We start from the raw sequence: 26033 nt of genomic DNA, 5'->3' as shown, positions 1-26033 counted from the left end.
AATTCCGGTGACCGGGATAAGGATCCCAGCTCCGAGGGGACACCGGTGCTGGTGGCCTGGGGCTGTGCGCTCCAGGCTCCCAGTTGTGCTTCCATGCTGCCGGGCACGTGTTTTCCAAGGAAAAAAACCCTCCAGCTCCAGGACCTCCAGGCAGAGAGCCGGCAAAAAATTCCAACTGGGGATTTTTCCATCCCGCAAAAGCCAATCCCTAGGGAAACCCGCCCCCCCCTCCCCACCTCACCGCTTTAAAGCCACGCTTCGCGCTCCCGGCCTCCGAGCCGCTCCGGCGCCGCGGACGCACAGTCCCGTCCGGGCAGCGGCCGCGCCCCGCGGGGCTCCTATGGCTTCCACAAAGGTTCTCCTCGCAGGAGGAGACACCGATCCCACCAACAGCCCGGCCTCGGCGCCGAGCTCTCCCGGTTTTGGGGCCGGCGTTTTCGGGAAGCGCGGGGACGAGGCGCTCAGTTGTGCTTGGCCCGCCCTCCCCGCAGGTAGCTCTTCCACCTCTTGACGAACTCCTTGAAGACGGGCGCGTCGTCCACGGAGCCCAGCAGCTGCAGCTGGTTGATGTGGGTGGTGTGGTAGTCCCAGCGCGCCAGGTTGGGCGCCGTGCCCAGCATGAAGTGCCGCAGGTCGTAGACGGAGCCGGAGCCGGTGTCGAAGAGCGGCAGCATGGCCTTGAGCGACGCCATGCCGCGCTCGTAGAGCAGCCGCGCCTCCTCGCCCAGCTTCTCGCCCGCCGTCTCCTTCAGGTCGTAGAGGCCGATCAGGGAGTACATGAAGCCGTTGAGCACGAAGGAGCTGGGCGTGGTGGGGTACTCCTCGTACCAGTCGTGCCGGTTCATGAACACCGCCTTGACCCCGCGCTGCTCCGCCGGCAGCTTGAAGGGCGCCGTGGCCCGGAGCGCCGCGCCCAGGAACGCCGGATCCTTGGTCAGCTGGTAGGCCCTGACCAGCGTGGACATGGCCTGGCCTTGCGCCATGGCCGAGTACCAGCCCGGATCCAGGGATTTGAAGCCTTCTCCCAACTTCCTGGTGACCATGATGGGCCAGCCGCCGCGCTCGTCCTGGTTGCGCAGCAGCCAGCGGCTGGCGGCGAAGAAGGCGGCCATGTGGGCGGTGGCCGAGACGGTGACGTTGTCCAGGAGGCCGCGGCCTTTGGCCACCAAGCGCAGCACCCGCTTGGGCATGATCTTGGTCTGCTTGACCGCCTTGGTGTTGGAGAGCCCCACGCCCTTGCGGAGGTCCGTCAGCAGGTCGCGGGTCAGCGTGCTCCAGCTGCCGCGCGCGCCGACGCCGTAGAAGATGTCCCGGTCCCTGAGGGCGATGAGCTGCGTGCTGGACACGTAGTGCACGGTGAAGAGCTGGTTCCTCTCCGTGGTCTCCAGCACCACGGACACGCTGCCGTTGCTCAGCAGCTTCAGGTCGAAGGAGATGACGAAATCCCGGCCGTTGTTCAGCTCCAGGGAGACGCCCTCGGAGCTTTCTGCGGAAAAAGGAAAGCCCGGGAGAAGGCCGGCTCAGCGCGGGAGGATTCTCCTTTCCCAAGGGTTGGGGAGGATTCTCCATTCCCAAGGGTTGGGGAGGATTCCTCCTTTCCCAAGGGTTGGGGAGGATTCTCCATTCCCAAGGGTTGGGGAGGATTCTCCTTTCCCAAGGGTCGGGGAGGATTCCAGAGGCCATCCCCGCTCCCGGGAGGGATTCCAAAGGTTTTTAGAGCAGCCCTTCAATAATTCGGCGTTCTGGACTGGGAATGAAGGATTGGGAATGGAAGGGATGGGGAATGAAGGACTGGGAATGAGAAATTGAGAATGAAAAGGATGGGGAATGAAGGACTGGGAATGAAAAATCGGGAATGAAAAGGATGGGGAATGAAGGATTGGGAATTAAAAGGATGGGAAATGAAGGACTGGGAATGAAAAATTGAGAATGAAAAGGATGGGGATGAAAATGATGGGGAATGGAGAATTGGGAATGGAAGGGATGGGGAATGAAGGACTGGGAATGAAAGGAATGGGAATGGAGGATTGGGAATCAAAAGGATGGGAAATTAAGGACTGGGAATGAAAAACTGAGAATGAAAAGGATGGGGAATGGAGGACTGGGAATGAAAATGATGGGGAATGGAGAATTGGGAATGAAAAGGATGGGGAATGAAGGACCATGAACGAAGGATTGAGAATTAAAAGGATGGAGAATGAAGGACTGGGAATGAAAATGATGGGGAATGAAGGATATGGAATTTAAAGGATGAGGAATGAAGGACTGGGAATGAAAAATTGGGAATGAAAAGGATGGGGAATGAAGGATTGGGAATGCAGGACTGGGAATGAAAAATTGGGAATGAAAATTATGGGGAATGAAGGACTGGGAATGAAAAGGATGGGGAATGAAGGACTGGGAATGAAGAACTGGGAATGAAAAGGATGGGGAATGAAGGACTGGGAATGAAAAGGATGGGGAAGGAATGACTGGGAATGAAGGATTGAGAAAGAAAGGATGGGAAATGAAAAGGATGGGATATGGAGAATTGATTGGGAATGAAGGATTGGGAATGAAGGGACTGGGAAGGAAAAGGATGGGGAAGGAAAAGGATGGAGAATGAAAAGGATGAAGAGTGAAGAGGACGGGAAATGAAGCATAAGGAACAAAAAGGATTGGGAACGAAGGACTGGGAATGAAGGACTGGAAATTGAAAGGATGGGGAACAAAGGACTGGCAGTGAAGGCTTGGGAATGAAAAAGATTGGGAACGAAGGACTGGGAACGAAAGACCGGAATCAAGGATTGGGAACAAACGCCGAACGAAACGCCAGCCCCCCAACAACTCCCATTCCCTGCTCCGGAATTCCCGACACCCACCTGGGCAGGAGAACTGCTTGACTCTGGTGAGGCGGGACTTGTCCCAGACGGTGGTGAGGGAGCAGCCCTTGGGCACCGTCCACTCCCCGTTCCCGTTCCCGTTGCCGTTGCCGTCTCCCGCCGTCTCGTACACCTCCACGTGCGGCGGCTTCTCCGTCAGGTTCTTGCTGTAGTGGCTCAGCCCGTACTGGGCGATCTGGATGGGGTAGAAGTAGCCCTGAGGGCCCCACTGCGTGGAGAGAGGAACTCCTGCCCGGAAAAAAACATGGAAAAAGGCGTTGGAATGAGGGGGAAACTCCTCCTCTGCGCCCCAGAATTCCCGGAGCGCCATCGACGCGGTTGGAGGCGAGAGGGAAGTCCTGGGGAAGGAGGGGGTTGGGTCTTTTCCCACTAAAATCGGGAATTCTGTGGGTTTAGGTGGCAGAGGAATTCCTGGCGTGGTCTCCCTGACTTTTATGGAATTGTGGGATGGGCTGGGTGCAGGGGAACCTCATCCTATTCCAGCCCTTCCAAGGGCAGGGCTACTTCCATCATCCCAGAGTCCTCCAAGCTGGCCTTGGACATTCCCAGGATGCAGGGGCAGCCCCAGCTTCTCCGGGAATTCCGGCCCAGCCAGAATTCCTTCCCAAGATCCCGTCCATCCCTGCCCTCCAGCACTGGGAGCCATTCCCTGTGTCCCATCCCTCCCATCCTTGATGATCCCAAGGCTGGAGGTGCCACCACAAAACCCCATTCCCACTTTCCCTCATTCCCACATTTCCACCAGGACATCCAGCTTGCTCTGCACTTCCAGCGCATTTCACAGAGCGCTTCCAGGAGCCTTTAAGGATCATCCCAACCTTGGGAATCCCCAGGATTCCCACCAGGACATCCAGCTCATTCCACACTTCCAGCACACTTCACTGAGCGCTTCCAGCACGTTTTAAGGATCATCCCAGCCCCGGGAACCCCCTGGAATTCCCATGACTCCCATGCTCCCACACCTTCCATGCCGCTGATGCACTTGACCCTACTGCCATTCCCACATTCCCACCAGGACATCCAGGTCACTCTGCACTTCCAGCACATTTCTTGGAGCACTTCCAGGAGCCTTTAAGAATCATCCCAAGACTGGGAACCCCCTGGAACCCCCTGGAATCCCCATGACTCCCATGACTCCCATGAATCCCCGTGACTCCCATGCTCCGCACTTGACCCTACCGCCATTCCCACATTCCCACCAGGACATCCAGCTCACTCCACACTTCCAGCACACTTCACTGAGCGCTTCCAGCACATTCCAAGGATCATCCCACCCCCAGGAACTCCCTGGAATTCCTGTGACTCCCATGACTCCCGTGAATTCCCATGACTCCCATGCTCCCACACCTTCCATGCCGCTGATGCACTTGACCCTACCGCCATTCCCACATTCCCACCAGGACATCCAGGTCACTCCACACTTCCAGCACATTTCACAGAGCGCTTCCAGGAGACTTCAAGGATCATCCCACCCCCAGGAACCCCCTGGAATCCCCGTGAATCCCCGTGACTCCCATGCTCACACCTTCCACGCCGCTGATGCACTTGACCCTACCGCCGTTCCCACATTCCCACCAGAACATCCAGCTCACTCCACACTTCCAGCACATTCCAAGGACCATCCCACTCCCATTCCAGAACATTCCAAGGACCACCCCACCCCCAGGAACCCCCTGGAATTCCCATGACTCCCGTGACTCCCATGAGTCCCCGTGACTCCCATGCTTCGCACTTGACCCTACCGCCATTCCCACATTCCCACCAGGACATCCAGCTCACTCCACACTTCCAGCACACTTCACTAAGCGCTTCCAGCACATTTTAAGGACCATCCCACCCCCTGGAACCCCCTGGAATTCCTGTGACTCCCATGACTCCCATGAATCCCCATGACTCCCGTGCTCCCACAACTTCCACGCCGCTGATGCCATTCCCACATTCCCACCAGGACATCCAGTTCACTCCACACTTCCAGCACATTCCAAGGACCATCCCACCCCCTGGAACCCCCTGGAACCCCCATGACTCCCGTGCCCCACACCTTCCATGCCGCTGATGCACTTGACCCTACCGCCATTCCCACATTCCCACCAGGACATCCAGCTCACTCCACACTTCCAGCACATTCCAAGGACCATCCCACCCCCAGGAACCCCCAGGAACCCCCTGGAACCCCCGTGACTCCCGTGCTCACACCTTCCACGCCGCTGATGCACTTGACGCGGTCGCGCAGCTCGACGTTGTAGCCCTCGAAGGACATGAAGACGCCGTGCGGGCGGTAGGGCGCGCGCTGCGCGTACACCTTGGAGTAGCTGTGCGAGAACTCGAAGCGCTCGCGGCCCTCGGCCTGCGCGATGCGCCCGTACACCTGGAAGTATTTCTCCAGCCAGCTGAAGGGCAGGAACACCTCGGCGCCCTCGCGCCGCCCCTTCACCGTCTGCTCCTCGTTGATGACGCAGTCGATCTCCTCGTACCTGGGCCCCGCCACCCTGCCCGGCGACGCCTCCTCGCCCTCGGGAATTCCGGCGGCGCCGCCGCGGCGTTCCGGGGCGGGATGGGAGCAGCGGGCCCAGAGCAGGAGCGAGAGCAGAGCCAGGAGGGAGCAGAGCACCAGGAGAGCCTTGGAGCTGAGGCGGGCCAGGCAGCGCATGGTGCTGCATTCCTGGGGAAAAAAACGGGGGAAAACGGGGTCAGAACATGGATTTGGGATGTTCTCGATGGGCCAGGCAGCGCATGGTGCTGCATTCCTGGGGAAAAAAATGGGATGAGAACATGGATTTGGGATGTTCTGGATGGGCCAGGCAGCGCATGGTGCTGCATTCCTGGGAAAAAAAACAGGGGAAAATGGGGTCAGAACATGGATTTGGGATGTTCTCGATGGGCCAGGCAGCACATGGTGCTGCATTCCTGGGGAAAACATGGAAAAACGGGGAGAAATGGGGTCAGAACATGGATTTGGGATGTTCTCGATGGGAATGGTCAGGGTGACAGGGCCAGGGAGCGCATGGGGCAGCATTCCTGGGGAAAATGGGGAAAAACATGGAAAAATGGGGTCAGAACATAGATTTGGGATTTCCCAGGTGGGAATGGTCAGAGTTACACAGCCAGGCAGCGCATGGTGCTGCATTCCTGGGAAAAAATAGGGAAAAATATGGAAAAACAGGGTCAGAAGATGGATTTGGGATGTTCTGGATGGGAATGGTCAGCATTCTTGGGGAAAATACAGAAAAACTGGATCAGAACAGGGATTTGGGCTTTCCCAGATGGGAATGGTCAGCACATGGTCAGCAGTCCTGGGAAAACACGGAAAAATGGGATCAGGAAAGGGATTTTGGGATGTTCTGGATGGGAAAGGTCAGCATGCGGTCCTGCGGGCCTGGGAAAAACGGGATCAGGATGGGGATTTGGGATTTCCTGGATGGGAAGGGCACTCATGGGGGAATATTCCTGGGAAAACAACGGAAAAATGGGATCAGGACAAGGATTTGGGATTTCCCAGCTGGGAACGGCGCCCCTGATTCCTGGGAATCAGGGAAATGTGGGATCCAAGCTGGGAGAGGAACTCCAGGGATCCCAGCAGAGCCGGGAAGAAACGGGAATGGGGAAAAGCAGCGTTGCTCTTACCTTAGGGAAAGGGAATTCTGGGAATTCTGGGAATCCTAACGCATCTCGAGCTTCCAGAGGCAAAAATCCCGGGATTTACGGATTCCTCTAGGGATTCCTGCAGGGAAAACCGGGAAAAACGGAGCTGGAGCAGCGCCAGATGGAGCTTTTCCTGGGAAATCCTGGTATTCCCAGGAAACTCCTCAGAATTCCAGGAAAATCCTGACATGCCCAGGGAAATCCTGGTATTCCCAGGAAACGCTTCAGAATTCCAGGAAAACCCTCAGGGGATCCCAGGAAATTCCAGATCCCGTATTCCCGAATCCCAGAGCCGGGATTCCAGCACTCCACATTCCCCCAGCCCGTATCCCGCATTCCCGCACATTCCCAACCCACATTCCCGGCCCGCATTCCCAAATAATTCCCAGCGCTCCCATTCCCTCATCCCAGGCTCCGGCAGCAGCCCCGAGGCGCTCCGAGCACGCCCGGCCCCCGGCTAATCGCGCTGCCCCGTGTCCCCGCCGCCGCCATGATCCCCAGCAGTGCCGCTATCCCCGCCGCTCCCGTTATCCCGGGAATTCCCGGGAATTCCCGGCCCCGCTCCCTTTACCCGGGGCCTGGCGGGCGGCGGAACCACCCGCGCGGGGCAGCGGGGGGAGCACGGAGGGCGCGCGCCGGAGGCCCCGCCCTCGCGCGCCGCGGCCAATGGGAGCGCGCGGCGGGGGCGGGCGCCGGCCAATAGGAGAGCGCGGCGCGGCGGTGCCGCCGCCATAACGGCGCCGGGTAGGGCGGGGCGGGAAGGAGGAGGCGCCGCCGCCGCCGCCGCCACCCCGGGGCGGCTCCGGGAGCGCTGCGGGCGCCGCTCGCACCCGCGCGGGGCCCCGGCAGCGCCGCAGGCCCCGCTGGCACCGGCGCGGCCTCCGGTGGTACCGGGGGGGGGAGCGGCGGGGGCGGCCCCGCCCCGGATTCCCGCGAGAGCGGCGGCGGCCAATCAGAAGCGCGCGTTTAATGGGCGGGGCTTGCGGGCGGCGCGCGGCGCTGATTGGCTGGCGGGGGCCGCGCCCACTGCGCGGTCACGTGGCAGGGCCGCGTGGGGCGGGAGCCGCCGGCTTGGGTGGTGGCAATTAACGCGGGTTAATGAATAATTAATTAATGAATAATTAATGAGCAATCGATGCATAATCGATGGATAATGGATGGAAGGAGCCGGGAGAGCGGCGGGGCTGGGGGAGCGGCTGCGCCAGGGGAGGTTTGGGAATGTCGGGATAATTCCCACCTGGAAAATTCCCGCCTGGAAAATTCCCACCTGGAAAAAGCTCCAGGCGTGGAAGAGCCGCCAGGCAGGGCTGGAGTCGAATCCCAGAGGGATTGAAACCCTTTGGATGTGGCACCTGGGGACAGCGGCTTGGTTGGAGTCCAGGAGCTCCGAGGGTTTTTCCAACAGGAAGAATTCCATGATTCCGGACAAATTCCGGATCCTCCATCCCTAAAAACCGCCCAGCTCGGGATAAACCCGACAGAGCCAGGATGGACGCGGTTCAATCCCAATCCATCGCTAGCCCCGGGAATTCTGCACCCTGCCCACCAGGAGCTGCAGCTTCGGAGCGGATCCCAGGCCTGGAAAAGGCTGGAAAATCGGGAATCTCCCAAGGAATTGTTATCCACGGCCTCGCCAGCTCCTGATTCCTGGATTCCCTCGATTTACCAGGAAAACCAATCCCAATCCAGCGCCGATTCCACGTTGGAGGCAGCAGCACCTCTCGGACACCGATTCCCATCCCGCTTTTTCCTTGGTTTTGCCAAGGAGCTGGAATTGCTTCCATCAACCTCAACATTCCCATCTTTCCCTCAATTATTCCTCGGATCCAAGACAACTTTCCCATCTTTTCCTCAATTCTTCCCCAGATCCAAAGCGAAGTTTCCTATCTTTTCCTGATTTATTCCTCAGATCCAAAGGAAACATTCCCATCTTTTCCTGAGATCCAAAGGAAACATTCCCACCTTTTCCTGATTTATTCCTCCGATCCAAAGGAAACATTCCCATCCTTTCCTGATTTATTTTCATATCCAATGGAAGCATTCCCATCTTTTCCTGATTTATTCTCAGATCCAAAGGAAACATTCCCATCTTTTCCTGATTTATTCTCAGATCCAAAGGAAAGTTTCCCATCTTTTCCTCAAATCCAAAGGGAAGTTTCCCATTTTTTCCCAATTTATTCCTCATATCCAAAGGAAACATTCCCATCTTTTGCTGATTTATTCCTCAGATCCAAAGGGAAGTTTCCCATCTTTTCCCGGTTTATTCTCGGATCCAAAGGAAACATTCCCATCTTTTCCCGGTTTATTCTCAGATCCAAAGGAAACATTCCTGTCTTTCCCTGGTTTATTCTTGGAATCCAAAGGAAACATTCCCATCTTTTCCTGATTTATTCCTCAGATCCAGAGTGAAGTTTCCCATCTTTTGCTGATTTATTTTCTTATCCAATGGAAACATTCCCATCTTTTGCTGATTTATTTTCATATCCAATGGAAACATTCCCGTCTTTTCCCAGTTTATTCTCGGATCCAAAGGAAACATTCCCAGGGCTCCGTGGCCCAGCCCGTCCCTCGCTCCCGGCCCCGGCGGCTCCGGGCTGGGCTCAGAAGTTTTCCCTGGAGAAGCGGAAGCCGAAGGCGCGGCAGTGCCGGCGGACGAGCCCGGCCAGCGCCGCGGGGCCGCAGAAGAACACGGAGACGTTCCCGCGCCGCTCCGCCGCCACCTTCCCGAACACCTGCGGCGGGAGCGCCGGGATCTGCCGCTCCCTCCCCTCCCTGCCCATCCCGTCATCCCGGATCCCGTCCCGTCATCCCGGATCCCGTCATGTCATCCCGGAATTCCATCCTGTCATCCCGGATCCCACCCCAGATCCCGTCCCATCATCCCAGATCCCATCCCATCATCCCGGAATTCCATCCTGTCATCCCGGATCCCATCCCGGATCCCGTCCCGTCATCCCGGATCCCATCCCGTTATCCCGGAATTCCATCCTGTCATCCCGGATCCCATCCCGTCATCCTGGATCCCACCCCGGATCCTGTCCCATCATCCCAGATCCTGTCCCGTCATCCCGGATCCCATCCCGTCATCCCGGATCCCATCCCGTCATCCCGGATCCCATCCCGTCATCCCAGAATTCCATCCCGTCATCCGGGATCCCGTCCCGTCATCCCGGATCCCATCCCATCATCCCGGATCCCATCCCGTCATCCCGGGCTAGAGGAGACACTTGGGACGAGGCCATCTCTGCAGTCCTTTCCAGCCCAACCCATTCCATGATTGTGATCCCATTCCATGATTTTGTGATCCCATTCCCCAGTTCTCTGATCCCATCCTCCAATTCTCTGACCCCATTCCATGATTCTCTCATCCCATTCCATGATTTTCTGACCCCATTCCACGAGCCCATGATCCCATTCCATGATTCCAGAATCTGACCCAGAATGAGAGGCTTGGAATGAGATCATCTTCCCATTCTCTCCCAGCCCATTCCCTGGTTCTCTGATCCCATTCCCCAATTCCATGATCCATTCCCCAATTCCATGCTCCATTCCCCAATTCCATGCTCCATTCCCCAATTCCATGCTCCATTCCCCGATTCCATGCTCCATTCCCCGATTCCATGCTCCATTCCCCGATTCCATGCTCCATTCCCCGATTCCATGCTCCATTCCCCGATTCCATCCTCCATTCCCCGATTCCCTCCTCCATTCCCGTATTCCATGCTCCATTCCCCGATTCCATCCTCCATTCCCCAATTCCCTCCTCCATTCCCGTATTCCATCCTCCATTCCCCGATTCCCCACTCCATTCCCCGATTCCCCACTCCATTCCCCAATTCCATCCTCCATTCCCCGATTCCCCGCTCCATTCCCCGATTCCCCACTCCATTCCCCGATTCCGCTCTCCATTCCCCGATTCCCCGCTCCATTCCCCGATTCCGCGCTCCCTCCCTTGGCTCCGCTCACGCTCTCCGGCCCGCGCAGCATTCCCGCTCCGCGGCTCCCGCACTCCCTGACCTTGTCCCAGTCGGGCCGGCCGGGCCGGGTGCGGCTCCGGAGGCCGGAGATGGAATCCCGCTGCTCCCGGGCCGCCAGCAGCTCCAGCGCCAGCTGCAGCCCCAGCGCCCGCACGTCGCCCGCGCCCAGCGCCGAGGTCATGTACAGCTGCAGCTCCAGGAAATTCCCTGGAATTCCCAGCGGTTCCAGCGGCCCGCCGGGATGCGGCCCTGCGGGTTTTCCCGGGAATGGCGCTCACCTCCCGGCTCCAGCTCCTCCTGCTCCGTCTCCAGCTTGGCCAGGAGGCCCAGGAACCACTGCAGGTGCTGCTGGTCCCGCGTGATCCAGATGAAATCCACCTGGATTTCAGGGCGGGACTCGGCGTGGGCACTCACCGGATCCCAGAGATGGATCCCAGCACCAGATCCCAGCGCCGGATCTTGGTTCCAAATCCCAGCACCGGATCCCCAACAGCAGATCCCAGTTCCAGATCCCAGCAGCGGATCCTGACACCAAATCCCAGCACCGGATCCCGACACAAAATCCCAACACCAAATCCCAGCACCGGATCTTGGTTCCAAATCCCAGCACCAAATCCCCAAGAGCAGATCCCAGCACCAGATCCTGACACAAAATCCCGACACCAAATCCCAGCACCGGATCCTGACCCAAAATCCTGACACAAAATCCCAACACCAAATCCCAGCACCAGATCTTGGTTCCAAATCCCAGCACCAAATCCCCAAGAGCAGATCCCAGCACCAGATCCTGATGCAAAATCCCGACACCAAATCCCAGCAGCAGATCCCAACACAAAATCCCAACAGCAGATCCTAGTGCCAGATCCTGAAACCAAATCCTGACACCAGATCCCAGCACCAGATCTTGGCGCCAAATCCCGGCACCAAATCCCGACACCAGATCCAGGCCCCGTTCCCAAAGCTCCCGGATTTGAGGGATGCTCCCAGGCTCTCCGCCCTGGGACCCTGCAGCCCCATCCCAGGCCGAGCCTGGATCCCACATCTCCTCTTGTTCCCGTTCCCACCTTCCGGAGCGTCATCTCCTCATCCCGCCGTTCCTCGCTCCAGGAGAAGCGGCAGCTGGGGCAGCTCTGCTTCCGCCGCCGGTACCTGCCGGGAGAGCGGCGCTCCGACTCCTTCCTGCCCCTTCCTGCCTTTTCCTGCTCCTTCCTGCCTTTTCCTGCCCATTCCTGCTCCTTCCTGCCCCTTCCTGCCCATTCCTGCTCCTTCTTTCCCATTCCTTCCTTTTCCTGCCTTTTCCTGCCCATTCCCTGCCCTTCCTTCCCACGGCCAAGCTCCCTCCAAATTCCCAAGGAAAATCCTGGCGCGGAGGGAGGCCCCACGCGTGGCCGTGGGAATGGATCCCGAGGAAGGAGAGCATCCCAAGGACTGGATCCCACGGATGGAGGATTGGGTCCATGCCATCAATCCCTGGGATATTCCCGGATTCCAGGGCTCGGCGGGACCCACCGGAACATGATGCTCTGCAGGATGGAGGCGAAGGGGGTGATCCCGATGCCGGCTCCGATGAGGACGGCGTGCTCCGAGGTGAAGATCCGCCGGCTCGGAGTTCCGTACGGACCGTCCAGGAAGCACTGGGACAGATCCAAAGGCAGCGACACATCCAGGATCTCCAGGGGCTGGAGCAGCTCCCGGGCGGAGAAGGGCACAAAGGGGATCCCGGAATTTGGGATCTTCCCGGGCTTTTGTGGGAGCAAGGAGTGGGTGGGAAGGACTGGAGTTTTCCAGCAGGTGGGATCATCCGTGCACAGGGATACAGGGATGGAGCAGCTGGGAATGGGATGGGAATTGGATCCATGGGATGGGATGGGATGGGAATGGGATGGGATGGGATGGGATGGGATGGGATGGGATGGGATGGGATGGGATGGGATGGGATGGTGGGAACGGGGATGGGATGGGATGGGATGGGATGGGATGGGATGGGATGGGATGGGATGGGATGGGATGGGATGGGATGGGATGGGATGGGATGGAGGGAACGGGGATGGGATGGGATGGGATGGAGGGAACGGGGATGGGATGGTGGGAATGCTGATCCCAGCCCATTTTCCGGGATCCAGGAAAGGCGGGAACATCCTCACCTTGACGCTGCAGCTCCGCTGGGTCTCCCCGGGCCCGGCGCCCTGCAGGAGAGGGGAGCAGTGACCATCCCCCCTTCCCAAGCACTCCCAAAATTCCCTGGATTTGAAGTGTTTTCCCACTGGGCTGCGCACACAATTCCAGCTGTCAATGCCACAATAATATCCAAGGAATTTCTTTCCAAAGAGGAGCTTTTGAAGGAGCTTTATCTCGTTTGGGATCCAGTTCCTGTCCCCGGAGCTCACCCCCTGCTCCGGGTCCTTTCCCGGGAAAGCGGCTCCGGAGGCTCGGAACGCCGTCAGCTCCACGGCTCCATCCCTGCCGGAGGCCACGGATCCTTCCTGGGAACAAAGGCCGGGAATCGGCACTGGGATCACCTGTCCTGGGATCTGCTGGGCCTCCAGCAGGGTCATAGGAATTCCCATTCCATGGGGCACAGAATCCCATCAGTCCCAAATCCCACCATCCCATCCATCCATCCCAAACCCCATTCCATGGAGCACAAAATCCCACCCATCCCAAATCCAACCATCCCATCCATCCATCCCAAACCCCATTCCATGGAGCACAAAATCCCACCCATCCCAAATCCCACCATCCCATCCATCCATCCCAAACCCCATTCCATGGAGCACAAAATCCCATCTGTCCCAAATCCAACCGTCCCATCCATCCATCCCAAATCCCATTTGATTGGGCATAAAATCCCATCAATCCCATCCATTGTCCATCCATCCATGCATCCCAAATCCCGTTCCATGGAGCACAAAATCCCACCAGTCCCAAATCCCACCATCCCACGTGTCCATCCATCCCAAATCCCACCGGTGGGAATTGGTGTCCCTCTGCCAAGGCCGTGTGACCCCGATGGAGGGACACAATTCCCGCTCCATGGGACACAAATCCGTCAAGGCTGGACAAGCAGGGAATGTTCATCCCGAGGGATTCCCCGGCTGGGATGATCCCACGGGATCCACTCCGCATCCAGCTGCACCCATCCCTCTGATCCCAGTCCCACAGTCCCACCTGTTCCCAGTGCCGGCTCCTCCAGCTCTTCCCGGGCGGATTCGGCTCCGGGCCGTGCGATTCCAGCTGCTGGAAGTACTCGTAGAGCTTGGTGGTCCATTGGCCCCGCGCCCGGATGTGCAGCCAGAGGGTTTCTGTGGGATCAACCCCAAAAATCCTGGAATTCTCTGGATTGGGAAGAGCTTCCAACCCAACTCATCCCGTGGAACCGCCTTCCATAGCCCGGCTCGCTCCAAGCCCCATCCGGGCTGGAAAAATGTCACCGTGGGCATGGAAAAGAGATCCAGGGGTGGGAAACGGATCCCAAGGGTGGGAAACGGATCCTAAGGGTGGGAAACAGATCCCAAGGGTGGGAAACAGATCCCAAGGGTGGGAAAGAGATCCCAAGGGTGGGAAGCATTCCAAGGATGGAAAACAGATCCAGGGTTGGGACATGGATCCTAAGGGTGGGAAAACAGATTCCAAGGGTGAGAATACAGATCCCAAGTAGGAAAACAGATCCCAAGGATAAGAAAATATTCCAGGGATGGGAAACAGATCCCAGGTAGGAAAACTGATCCTGTGGATGGAAAAGAGATCCTGGGGATGGAAAACAGATCTCAGGGATGGGAAACAGATCCCAAGGGTGAGAAACATTCCAGGGATGGGACACAGATCCCAAGGGTGGGAAACATTCCAGGGATGGGACACAGATCCCGGGGGTGTGACAGATCCCAGGGATGGGTCACAGATCCCGGGGTGTGACAGATCCCAGGGATGGGTCACAGATCCCGGGGGTGTGACAGATCCCAGGGATGGGTCACAGATCCCGGGGGTGTGACAGATCCCAGGGATGGGTCCCAGATCCCGGGGATGTTGAGGGAAAGTTCCAGGGCAGTTGGCAGGGAAGGCAGGAACCTGGCTGCTCCGGGGCGCTGCTGATGGAGAAGGGGTGCCACTCGTAGGCAGCGATGGCCGGCACGTTCAGGTAGACGTAATCCCCCGGCTGGAAGCGGAAGGATCTCGGCCTCTGGATCACCAGGTGGGTCACCTGCGGGAGAGCGGGAGCAGGAAAACCGGGAATGGCCGAGGGGAACCTCCCGCTGGGCTCTGCGCGGTGGGAATTCCGGGTCCTGCCCCCCACTGGGGTTTGTTCCCCATTCCCTGCCCAGTTTGGGTTGTGCAAAATCCCAGTTCAGACCGGGCTCAAAATAAGGGATTTGGGGGGGAAATTCCGTGTTCCAGGAGTTTCCGTTCTGCTCCGCTTGTTCCGTGAGTTTTGATAAAACAGGGGAAAAGACTTGGAAATAAAGGAATTCCTGTGGCCTCCTGCTGCCACCTCCAGCTTTCCTGGAGGCTTGTTCCTTCATTCCCAGAGTGCCAGGAGGAGGTGGGAGGTGGGATAGTGGGAATTTGGGATAGTGGGAATTTGGGATGGATGGATGGATGGATGGATGGATGATGAATGGATGGATGATGGATGGATGGATGGATGATGGATGGATAGATGATGGATGGATGATGGATGGATGGATGGATGATGGATGATGGATGGATGGATGGATGGATGGATGGATGGATGGATGGATGGATGATGGATGGATGGATGGATGGATGATGGATGATGGATGGATGGATGGATGATGGATGGATGGATGGATGATGGATGGATGGATGGATGATGGATGGATGGATGGATGGATGATGGATGATGGATGGATGGATGGATGATGGATGGATGGATGGATGATGGATGGATGATGGATGGATGATGGATGGATGGATGGATGGATGGATGGATGGATGGATGATGGATGGATGATGGATGGATGATGGATGGATGGATGGATGGATGGATGATGGATGGATGGATGATGGATGGATGATGGATGGATGGATGGATGGATGATGGATGGATGGATGGATGATGGATGGATGGATGGATGGATGATGGATGGATGATGGATGGATGGATGGATGATGGATGGATGGATGATGGATGGATGGATGATGGATGGATGATGGATGGATGGATGGATGGATGATGGATGGATGGATGGATGATGGATGGATGATGGATGGATGGATGGATGGATGATGGATGGATGGATGATGGATGGATGATGGATGGATGGATGGATGGATGGATGATGGATGGATGGATGATGGATGGATGATGGATGGATGGATGGATGGATGGATGGATGATGGATGGATGGATGATGGATGGATGATGGATGGATGGATGGATGATGGATGGATGGATGGATGGATGGATGATGGATGGATGGATGATGGATGGATGATGGATGGATGGATGATGGATGGATGATGGATGGATGATGGATGGATGGATGGATGGATGGATGATGGATGGATGATGGATGGATGATGGATGGATTGAAGGATTCATGGATGGATGGATGGATGGATGATGGATGGATGGATGATGGATGGATGATGAATGGATGGGATGTTCAGTGTTAGGAATTTAGGATGGATGGATGGATTTACGGGATTTGGGGTGGATAGGATGGTGGGATTTGGGATGTCTGGGATTTGGGATATTTGGGGATTTTTGGGATTTACTCCCACCTTGGAGGGCAGCAGCTTGGCCTCCAGGATGTGCACATCCCCCGCCCGGCGCCACGCCCAGCCCAGAACCTTCTCCAGCACGAACAGGGAGCCGGGAATGAGGAACCACTTCCAGAACTGGGGAGCGTGCAGGAGCAGCAGGATCCACACGGGGATGTAGGAGAGGTGGCTCCAGTAAAAAATCTGGGAATGGGAATGGGAACAGGAGTGGGCAAGGGAAGTGCTGGACCCAATTGGTGCTTCTTGGTGGGGCTGTCTGGGCATCCCAGTGGGAAAAGGCAGCCCGAGGGAATCCTGGAATCTCTGGGATTTGCCTTGGGAAGGTCCCTAAACCCACCCAGCTCCAATCCCAACACCTCCCGCTATCCCAGGCTGCTCCAGGGACACTCCCAGGGATCCAGGAGCAGCCGCAGCTCCTCCGGGAATTCCCTCCCAGCTGGGAAATCATCCCCCGGGTCCCGTGGGGCAGAAAATCCCGGGAATCCCGAACTGCGAGCGTGGCAGCCGCGGGGTCCCGGGGGGGCAGCACCCACGGGTGCCCTCGGTTCCCCGCGCGGCAGCCGCGGCCTTCCCGGCGGGAATTCCGCGGGCTCACCTGGAAGTGGCCGCCGCGGCGCACGCAGGGGCTGGAGCAGGCGAGCATGGCCACGAGCAGCGCCAGCAGCGCCAGCTCGGCCGGGGCCGGCGGCCGCGCCCGCAGCGCCGCGCCTGGGCACGGGCACGGCTCAGCGCCGGTGGCACCGCGGGAGCGCCCACCGGGAGCGACCACCGGGAATACCCCGGGAGAGACAGCCGGGAGCGCCCACCGGGAGCGACAGCCGGGAATACCCCGGGAGAGACAGCCGGGAGCGCCCACCGGGAGCGACAGCCGGGAATACCCCGGGAGAGACAGCCCGGGAGCGCCCACCGGGAGCGACAGCCGGGAATACCCCGGGAGAGACAGCCGGGAGCGCCCACCGGGAGCGACAACCGGGAATACCCCGGGAGAGACAGCCGGGAGCGCCCACCGGGAGCGACAACCGGGAATACCCCGGGAGAGACAGCCCGGGAGCGCCCACCGGGAGCGACACCCGGGAATACCCCGGGAGGGACCACCGGGAGGGACACCCGGGAGCGACAACCGGGAGGGACCACCGGGAGGGACCACCGGGAGGGACCACCGGGAGGGACCACCGGGAGGGACAACCGGGAGTGACACCCGGGAGGGACAAACGGGAGGGACAAACGGGAGGGACACCCGGGAGCGCCCACCGGGAGCGACAACCGGGAATACCCCGGGAGGGACCACCGGGAGGGACACCCGGGAGGGACCACCGGGAGGGACAGCCCGGGAATACCCCGGGAATGACACCCCGGGAATGCTCCCTGGGAATGACACCCCCGGGAATAACCCCCCCGGGAATAACACCCCCGGGAATGCCCCACCGGGAATGCCCCTGGGAATACCCACGGGGAATGCCACCCTGGGAATGTCCCACCGGGAATGCCCCACTGGGAATACCCCCGGGAGTAACTCCACCGGGGATGCCACCCCAGGAATGCCCCACCGGGAATGCCCCACCGGGAATGCCCAGAGCCCGTCCCGGCTGTCCCGGGGTGCTGGCACGGGAGGGGCACGGCGGGCAAAGGTGGCCCCGGGGGGGGACAGAGGCCTGGCACCGCTCTGGGATGGGAGCTGGGGGTACCAGGATGTGGGTGCCGGGATTGGGGAATGTGGGTGCCGGGATTGGGGAATGTGGGTGCCGGGATTGGGGGATGTGGGTGCCGGGATTTGGGAATATGGGGTGCCGGGATTTGGGGATGTGGGTGCCGGGATTTGGGGATGTGGGTGCCGGGATTTGGGGATGTGGGGTGCCGGGATTGGGGAATGTGGGTGCCGGGATTGGGGAATGTGGGTGCCGGGATTGGGATCCCGTTCACGACCTCGGCTGTCCGGCGGGAGCCGCTAGAGGGGGATCACAGCCCGCGGCTGCTGCCCGGGCCCTGTCCCCTGTCCTGTCCCCTGTCCTGTCCCCTGTCCCCTGTCCCCTGTCCCCTGTCCTGTCCCCTGCCCGGGCCCTGTCCTGTCCCCTGTCCCCTGTCCTGTGTCCGTGCCCTGTCCTGTCCCCTGCCCGGGCCCTGTCCCCTGTCCCCTGTCCTGTGTCCGTGCCCTGTCCCCTGTCCCCTGTCCTGTCCCCTGTCCCCTGTCCCCTGTCCCCTGTCCTGTGTCCGTGCCCTGTCCCCTGTCCCCTGTCCTGTCCCCTGTCCTGTCCCCTGCCCGTGCCCTGTCCCCTGTCCCTGTCCCCGCCTGTGCCCTCGCAGCCCCCCTGGCACGGGCACCCCTTCTCCAGGGCATCCCCCCCTCCTTGGGACATGGGTGCCCTTCCACGGCATCCGGTGTCCCGTGTCACTGACCCACCCGTGCCAACTGTGCCCCGTGTCCCGTGTCACTGACCCACCCGTGCCAGCTGTGCCCCATGTCCCGTGTCACTGTCCCAGCTGTGTCCCGTGTCACTGACCCGCCCGTGCCAGCTGTGTCCCGTGTCACTGTCCCAGCTGTGTCCCGTGTCACTGACCCGCCCGTGCCAGCTGTGTCCCGTGTCACTGTCCCAGCTGTGTCCCGTGTCACTGACCCGCCCGTGCCCGTGTCCCGTGTCCCGTGTCACTGACCCACCCGTGCCAGCTGTGCCCCGTGTCCCGTGTCACTGACCCGCCCGTGCCAGCTGTGTCCCGTGTCACTGTCCCAGCTGTGTCCCGTGTCCCGTGTCACTGTCCCAGCTGTGCCCCGTGTCCCGTGTCACTGACCCACCCGTGCCAGCTGTGTCCCGTGTCACTGTCCCAGCTGTGTCCCCGTGTCCTGTGTCACTGTCCCAGCTGTGTCCCATGTCACTGTCCCAGCTGTGCCCCATGTCACTGACCCACCCGTGCCAGCTGTGCCCCGTGTCACTGTCCCAGCTGTGTCCCGTGTCACTGACCCGCCCGTGCCCCGTGTCCCGTGTCCCGTGTCACTGACCCGCGTGTGCCAGGTGTGCCCCCGCGTGGGCTGTCCCCAGGGCCAGCACCAGGTGTCCCACGCGCTCGTGGCCCCGCACGTGCAGCTCCAGCGGGAACAGCTCGGCCAGCGGCGTGGAGCGCAGCCAGGCCAGGGAGCGGCGCAGCATCAGCGCCTGGGGACAGGGACAGGACAGGGACAGGACAGGGACAGGGACAGGGACAGGGACAGGACAGGGACAGGGACAGGGACAGAACAGGACAGGGACAGGACAGGGACAGGGACGGGACAGGGACAGGGATGGGGATGGGGACAGGGACAGGACAGGGACAGGACAGGGACAGGGACAGGACAGGGATGGGGACAGGGATGGGGATGGGGACAGGACAGGGACAGGACAGGGACAGGAACGGGCACGGGACAGGACAGGGACAGGGACAGGGACAGGGACAGGGACAGGACAGGGACAGGACAGGGACGGGCACGGGACAGGACAGGGACAGGACAGGGACAGGGACAGGGACAGGACAGGGACAGGACAGGGACAGAACAGGACAGGGACAGGACAGGGACAGGACAGGGACAGGGACAGGGACAGGACAGGGACAGGGACGGGGATGGGGACAGGGACGGAGACAGGACAGGGACAGGGACAGGGACAGGGACAGGGACAGGGATGGGGACAGGGATGGGGACAGGGACGGAGACAGCGACAGGGACACCTGTCTCCCTCCCCGCCGTGTCCCCCAGTTTCCCCGATGTCCCCGCTGTCCCCCGGTATCCCTGCTGTCCCCAGTGTCCCCAGTATCCCCCATGTCCCCGGTGTCCCGCTGTCCCCGGTGTTCCGGTGTCCCCCATGTCCCCGGTGTCCCGGTGTCCCCCTTGTCCCGCTGTCCCGGTGTCCCGGTGTCCCGGTGTCCCCGCTCTCCCCGCTCTCCCCGCTGTCCCGGTATCCCGGTGTCCCCGGTGTCCCCGCTGTCCCGCTGTCCCGCTGTCCCGCTGTCCCCGGTGTCCCGGTGTCCCGGTGTCCCGCTGTCCCCGCTGTCCCCGCTCTCCCCGCTGTCCCGGTGTCCCGGTATCCCCGCTGTCCCGCTCTCCCCGGTGTCCCGGTGTCCCGCTCTCCCCGGTGTCCCGCTGTCCCCGCTGTCCCCGCTCTCCCCGCTGTCCCGGTGTCCCGGTGTCCCGCTGTCCCCGCTGTCCCCGCTCTCCCCGCTGTCCCGGTGTCCCGGTGTCCCGCTGTCCCCGCTGTCCCCGCTCTCCCCGCTCTCCCCGCTGTCCCCGGTATCCCCGGTGTCCCGCTGTCCCGGTGTCCCGGTATCCCCGCTCTCCCCGCTGTCCCGCTCTCCCCGCTGTCCCGCTCTCCCCGCTGTCCCGCTCTCCCCGGTGTCCCGCTGTCCCGCTGTCCCGGTGTCCGGGGCACTCACGGCCAGCAGGGCGCAGTTGAGGTTGAGGCTCTGCCCGCAGCCCCGGGCCAGCGCCAGGGCGGGGCCGCGCTCCCGGTGCCGCAGAGCGCCCAGGGCGAGCAGGAGCGCCGTGCTGGCGGCCCAGAGCGCCAGGCACCGGAGCCCGGGCCGGTGATCCCCGGGGCATTCCCGGGAAAGGCACCGGAGCCCGGCCCGGTGATCCCCGGGGCATTCCCGGGAAAGGCACCGGAGCCCGGCCCGGTGATCCTCGCGGCATTCCCGGGAAAAGCAGCAGATCCCGGCCCGGTGATCCCCGCGGCATTCCCGGGAAAAGCAGCAGATCCCGGCCCGGTGATCCCCGCGGCATTCCCGGGAAAAGCAGCAGATCCCGGCCCGGTGATCCCCGCGGGATTCCCGGGAAAAGCAGCAGATCCCGGCTCGGTGATCCCCGCGGCATTCCCGGGAAAAGCAGCACAGCCAGGGCTCAGCAGGACTGGGACTGGGGGGCTTCAGCCAGCTGGCGGCACTGGGAAAATGGGAATGGGGTTTGGATGGGGAATTTGGGTGGGTTTAGATGGGAATCTGGGAGGGGTTGGGTGGGAATTTGGGGGGTTCGGATGGGAATTTGTGGGGGGGGTTTGGATGGAGAACAGGGAGCTGGAGAAGTCCCCAGCCCAGGGTGGTACCCAGCCCTACAGCCGGAGTGGCAGCATCCCTGCATCCATCCCAAAATCCATCCCAAAATCCATCCCTGCATCCATCCCTGCATCCATCTCTGCATCCATCCCTGCATCCATCCCTGCATCCATCCCAAAATCCAAGCCCTGCCCCATCCCAAACCCTCCCTGATCCAAACCCCGCACTCTTCCCAACCCAATCCCAAACCCCTCCAGCTGCTCCCAAGCCCGCTGTGGGCTCCCCATGGAATTGTCTCCCAGAAATGCCGGAGCTCCCGTCCCCACCTGCTGCTCAGGCTCTCCAGGAGCTCGGGGAACGCTTCCAGCTGCTCCCGGAGCTCCGGGAAGGTGACGGAGCCGCTGCGATCCCGGTCCAGGGCCTGGAGCAGGGCCTGGCTCAGGGCGCCCAGGCGCTCCTCGGGAAGGGCCAGGGAATTCTCCTGGAGACAGCCCCGGAGCACCGCCCGCAGCTCCTCGGCGTCGATGGAGCCGCTCCCTGCCACCGGAGAGCCGCGATGGCCCACGGAGCCGCCTCCTTCCCGAAATTCCAGAGCCCACGGAGCCGCCTCCTTCCCGAAACTCCAGAGCCCATGGAGCCGCCTCCTTCCCAAAATTCCAGAGCCCACGGAGCCGCCTCCTTCCCGAAATTCCAGAGCCCACGGAGCCAGGAGAGCCCCGATAGCCCACGAAGCCGCCTCCTTCCCAAAATTCCAGAGCCCACGGAGCCGCCTCCTTCCCGAAATTCCAGAGCCCACGGAGCCGCCTCCTTCCCGAAACTCCAGAGCCCACGGAGCCGCCTCCTTCCCGAAACTCCAGAGCCCACGGAGCCGCCTCCTTCCCGAAATTCCAGAGCCCATGGAGCCGCCTCCTTCCCGAAATTCCAGAGCCCATGGAGCTGCCTCCTTCCCGATATCCCACAGCCCATGGAGTCACCTCCATCCCAATAGCCCACAGCCCATGGAGTCACCTCCTTCCTGAAATTCCAGAGCCCATGGAGCCGCCTCCGTGCCAAAATTCCACAGCCCTACGGAGCCGCCTCCATCCCGATATCCCACAGCCCTATGGAATCACCTCCATCCCGATATCCCACAGCCCTATGGAGTCACCTCCATCCTGAAATTCCAGTCCTATGGAGTCACCTCCATCCCAAAATTCCACAGCCCATGGAGCCAACTCTATCCCAAAATTCCAGTCCTATGGAGTCGCCTCTATCCCGATATCCCACAGCCCTACGGAGCCGCCTCCATCCCAAAATTCCAGTCCTATGGAATCACCTCCATCCCAAAATTCCACAGCCCTACGGAGCCACCTCCATCCCGAAATTCCAGTCCTACGGAGCCGCCTCCATCCCAATATTCCAGAGCCCTGTGGAGCCGCCTCCATCCCGACATCCCACAGTCCCATGGAGTATCTCCATCCCAATTTTCCAGTCCTAATCCAGGAATTTTCCTCGCAGGGAGGAAAAACCTGGGTGGGTCAGGATCTGCTCCCTGGAGAATCGGATTGATCCCGATATTCCAGAGCCCTACGGAGCCAGCTCCATCCCAATTTTCCAGTCCTAATCCAGGAATTTTCCTTGTGGGGTGGAATATCCTGGGTGGGTGGGGATCTGCTCCCAGGAGCCGGGGAGGGGATCATGGGAATGGCATCCCGGGAATTTGGGAATATTCCTTCCTGGAAAGGGCGGCGTTGGAAGGGGACTGGGGAGAGGGTCGGCCGTGGGAACGGTTGGATTTGATCCCTGAGGGCTTTTCCAACCCAAACGATCCCAGAATTTCGGAAAAGCGGGATGGGGAGCTGGGATTGGAGCAGAGCAGACCCCGCTCTTCCCATGGATGGGAAACCCTGGAGTGTGACCGATGGAATCCTCGGCTTCCCGCTGGAATTCTCCCATTCCCGCACGGAACGGAGAAGACCAAATCCCAAATCTATCCCAAAAAAAACCCCCACGGAATCCCGCTTTTCTCCTCTCACCGTCCACGTCGTAGACCTGGAAGAGGAAGCGGAGCTTTTCCGTGGAATTCCCGCGGAGCAGCCGGCGCAGGGATCCCAGCAGCTCCTCCCGGCTCAGGGAGCCGCTCCCGTCGGAATCGAAGAGCGCGAAAAACCTCTCGGCAAAGAAGGACTGCGGGAAAAGCGGGAATGGTCCCGGGAGCAGGGAATGGGAATGGTCCTGGGAGCAGGGAATGGTCCCGGGAGCAGGGAATGGGAATGGTCCCGGGAGCAGGGAACGGGAATGGTCCCGGGAGCAGGGAATGGGAATGTTCCCGGGAGCAGGGAATGGGAATGGTCCTGGGAGCAGGGAATGGGAATGGTCCCGGGAGCAGGGAATGGGAATGGTCCCATGGATCAGGAATTGGGAATGTTCCCATGGAGGAGGGAATGTTCCCGGGAGCAGGGAATTAGGAATGTTCCCATGGATCAGGAATTGGGAATGTTCCTGTGGAGCAGGGAATGGTCCCATGGAACAGGGAATGGGAATGTTCTTCATGGATCAGGGAATGGGAATGTTCCCGGGAGCAGGGAACGGTCCCATGGAGCCGGGAATGGTCCCGGGAGCAGGGAACGGTTCCGGGAGCAGGGAATGGGAATGTTCCCATGGATCAGGAATTAGGAATGTTCCTGTGGAGCAGGGAATGGTCCCATGGAACAGGGAATGGGAATGTTCCCATGGATCAGAGAATTGGGAATGTTCCCATGGATCAGGAATTGGGAATGTTCCCATGGATCAGGAATTGGGAATGTTCCCGTGGAGCAGGGAATGTTATTCATGGATCAGAGAATCAGGGAATGCTCCATGGAGCAGGGAATTCCCACTGATCTCTCCCCTCTTCCCACGGATCCATTCCCTCTTCCCACGGATCCCATTCCCTCTTCCCACGGATCCCATTCCCTTTTCCCACGGATCCCATTCCCTCTTCCCACGGATCCCATTCCCTCTTCCCACGGATCCCATTCCCTCTTCCCACGGATCCCATTCCCTCTTCCCACAGATCCATTCCCTTTTCCCACGGATCCATTCCCTCTTCCCACGGATCCCTGACCTCCTTGACCTGCAGGGCGGATTGGAACTCTTCCAGGCTGATTTCCTTCTCCTTCCCAGCGCCATTCCCAAACCTTCTGCTCACCCAGCGCAGCCACTCCGTGTCCGCCGCCGCTCCCATGGCTCCGGAGCGATCCCTAAATCCCAACAATCCCTTTTTGGGATCCCCCAGCCTCGTCCTGAAGAGCTCCTGGCATGGAGCATCCCAAAGCTGGATCCTGCAGGGATCAGCCGCATTCCGTGGAATCCCAAATTTCCATGGAGCAGCCGAGCCCAGATCCTGGGATAATCATGGGAGCATCCCAGGGATTCCTTTTTCCCAGAAATCCCAAGCAGGGATCATCTCCCATTCCCTCCTTCCCCATTCCCACTCCCATTCCCATTCCCATTCCCATTCCCACTCCCATTCCCATTCCCATTCCCGTTCCCATTCCCTTCCTCATTCCCATTCCCATTCCCTCCTTCCCCATTCCCATTCCAATTCCCATTCCTATTCCCATTCCCTTTTCCATTCCCTCCTTCCCCATTCCCATTCCCATTCCCTCTTTCCCCATTCCCATTCCCATTCCCATTCCCATTCCCTCCTTCCCCATTCCCATTCCCTTTTCCATTCCCTCCTTCCCCATTCCCATTCCCATTCCCTCTTTCCCCATTCCCATTCCCATTCCCATTCCCATTCCCATTCCCACTCCCATTCCCATTCCCACTCCCATTCCCATTCCCACTCCCATTCCCATTCCCACTCCCATTCCCATTCCCATTCCCATTCCCACTCCCATTCCCACTCCCATTCCCATTCCCATTCCCATTCCCACTCCCATTCCCATTCCCTCCTTTCCCAGCCCTCCACAATTCCTCCAATCCCCCACGCTCCACGAATTCCATCAGCACTTCCCAGCATCCCGGATTTCCCCAGGATCCAAAGGAAAATCCAACTTCCGGAGCCTTTTCCCATCCCCAGCCTCTCCCGTTCACCTCCAAGGGACTCCAGAGGGAAATCCCGGAGCGGCGTTCCCGAGGAGAGGGACGGCTGCAGCTGGGATAAATCCCAAACCGCCGCTCATTCCCGCTCTCCCTCCCTTCCCGAATCCCGCCCAGCTCCGTGGCCCGGCCCGATCCCGCTTTTCCCAGCTGTTGTTGATCCCTTTGCCATCCCTGCCTCGTTCATTCCCTGTCCCGTCCATCCCTCGGGAATTGTGCTCCTGCCAAACCCACCTGGAGCCGCCGTTGTCCGGAATTCCGGCCCGTCAGGAGCAGCCGGGAACGTCTTCTGCAGCCTCCATCCTTGGATTCCCTCCGGAGCCAATCCGCCCGGGACCGCGTTGCCATGGGAATGTCAGGAGCAGATCCAGGGAAAAGAATTCCAGAGGCATCCGAGCCCCCGGATCCCGCCCGGAAGAACCGCCAGGAGCTGCTGGAGCACGGAACTGATCCCAAAAATTCCAAACTCCCCCAGGATCTTGGGATAAATGGGATTCCATCCAGCCTTTTCCCCATCCCAAATCCAGCTTTTCCCCATCCCAAATCCATCCTTTTCCCATCCCAAATCCATCTTTCCCCCATCCCAAATCCAGCTTTTCCCATCCCAAATCCATCTTTTCCCCATCCCAAATCCAGCTTTCCCCCATCCCAAATCCAGCTTTCCCCCATCCCAAATCCAGCTTTTCCCCATCCCAAATCCAGCCTTTCCCAAATC

General features: G+C 59.9%; 2 protein-coding genes across 6 annotated transcripts; both read right to left on the bottom strand.

Annotated features, from left to right (window-relative positions):
* Window positions 1–448: 448 nt before the first annotated feature.
* On the bottom strand, window positions 449–7196 carry GLCE (glucuronic acid epimerase). Of its 2 annotated transcripts, XM_021543436.3 has the most exons (5): window positions 7096–7196; window positions 6507–6603; window positions 5079–5544; window positions 2862–3110; window positions 449–1486 (listed from the first exon to the last, which is right to left on the bottom strand). In XM_021543436.3, the coding sequence occupies exons 3-5, from the start codon at window positions 5530–5532 to the stop codon at window positions 462–464; spliced, it is 1728 nt and encodes a 575-aa protein (XP_021399111.2). In that variant the 5' UTR covers window positions 5533–5544; window positions 6507–6603; window positions 7096–7196; the 3' UTR covers window positions 449–461. The 2 variants fall into 2 exon arrangements, with proteins under 2 accessions (XP_021399111.2, XP_085445184.1); XM_085589058.1 differs by lacking the exons at window positions 5079–5544; window positions 6507–6603; window positions 7096–7196 and adding an exon at window positions 4408–4861.
* A 1786-nt stretch (window positions 7197–8982) lies between these two features.
* Window positions 8983–25995, bottom strand: NOX5 (NADPH oxidase 5). 4 transcript variants are annotated; one of them, XM_085589057.1, is made up of 17 exons: window positions 25313–25995; window positions 24339–24474; window positions 23269–23419; window positions 21580–21790; window positions 20639–21143; window positions 19236–19389; window positions 16839–16951; window positions 16244–16426; window positions 14567–14699; window positions 13670–13803; window positions 12889–12984; window positions 12646–12687; window positions 12011–12135; window positions 11566–11650; window positions 10780–10879; window positions 10542–10708; window positions 8983–9256 (listed from the first exon to the last, which is right to left on the bottom strand). In XM_085589057.1, the coding sequence occupies exons 1-17, from the start codon at window positions 25519–25521 to the stop codon at window positions 9125–9127; spliced, it is 2676 nt and encodes an 891-aa protein (XP_085445183.1). In that variant the 5' UTR covers window positions 25522–25995; the 3' UTR covers window positions 8983–9124. The 4 variants fall into 4 exon arrangements, with proteins under 4 accessions (XP_085445183.1, XP_085445180.1, XP_085445182.1 ...); XM_085589054.1 differs by having other exon boundaries at window positions 9123–10708; XM_085589056.1 differs by having other exon boundaries at window positions 9123–10708; window positions 25553–25995.
* Between the last annotated feature and the right edge of the window lie 38 nt (window positions 25996–26033).

The sequence above is a fragment of the Lonchura striata genome, chromosome 10 (assembly GCF_050655825.1).
Source record: "Lonchura striata isolate lonStrDom1 chromosome 10, ASM5065582v1, whole genome shotgun sequence".
In the NCBI taxonomy this organism is placed as follows: Eukaryota; Metazoa; Chordata; class Aves; order Passeriformes; family Estrildidae; genus Lonchura; species Lonchura striata.
The sequence above is the reverse complement of the archived record's forward strand: the minus strand, read 5'-3'. Positions and strand labels throughout refer to the sequence as shown.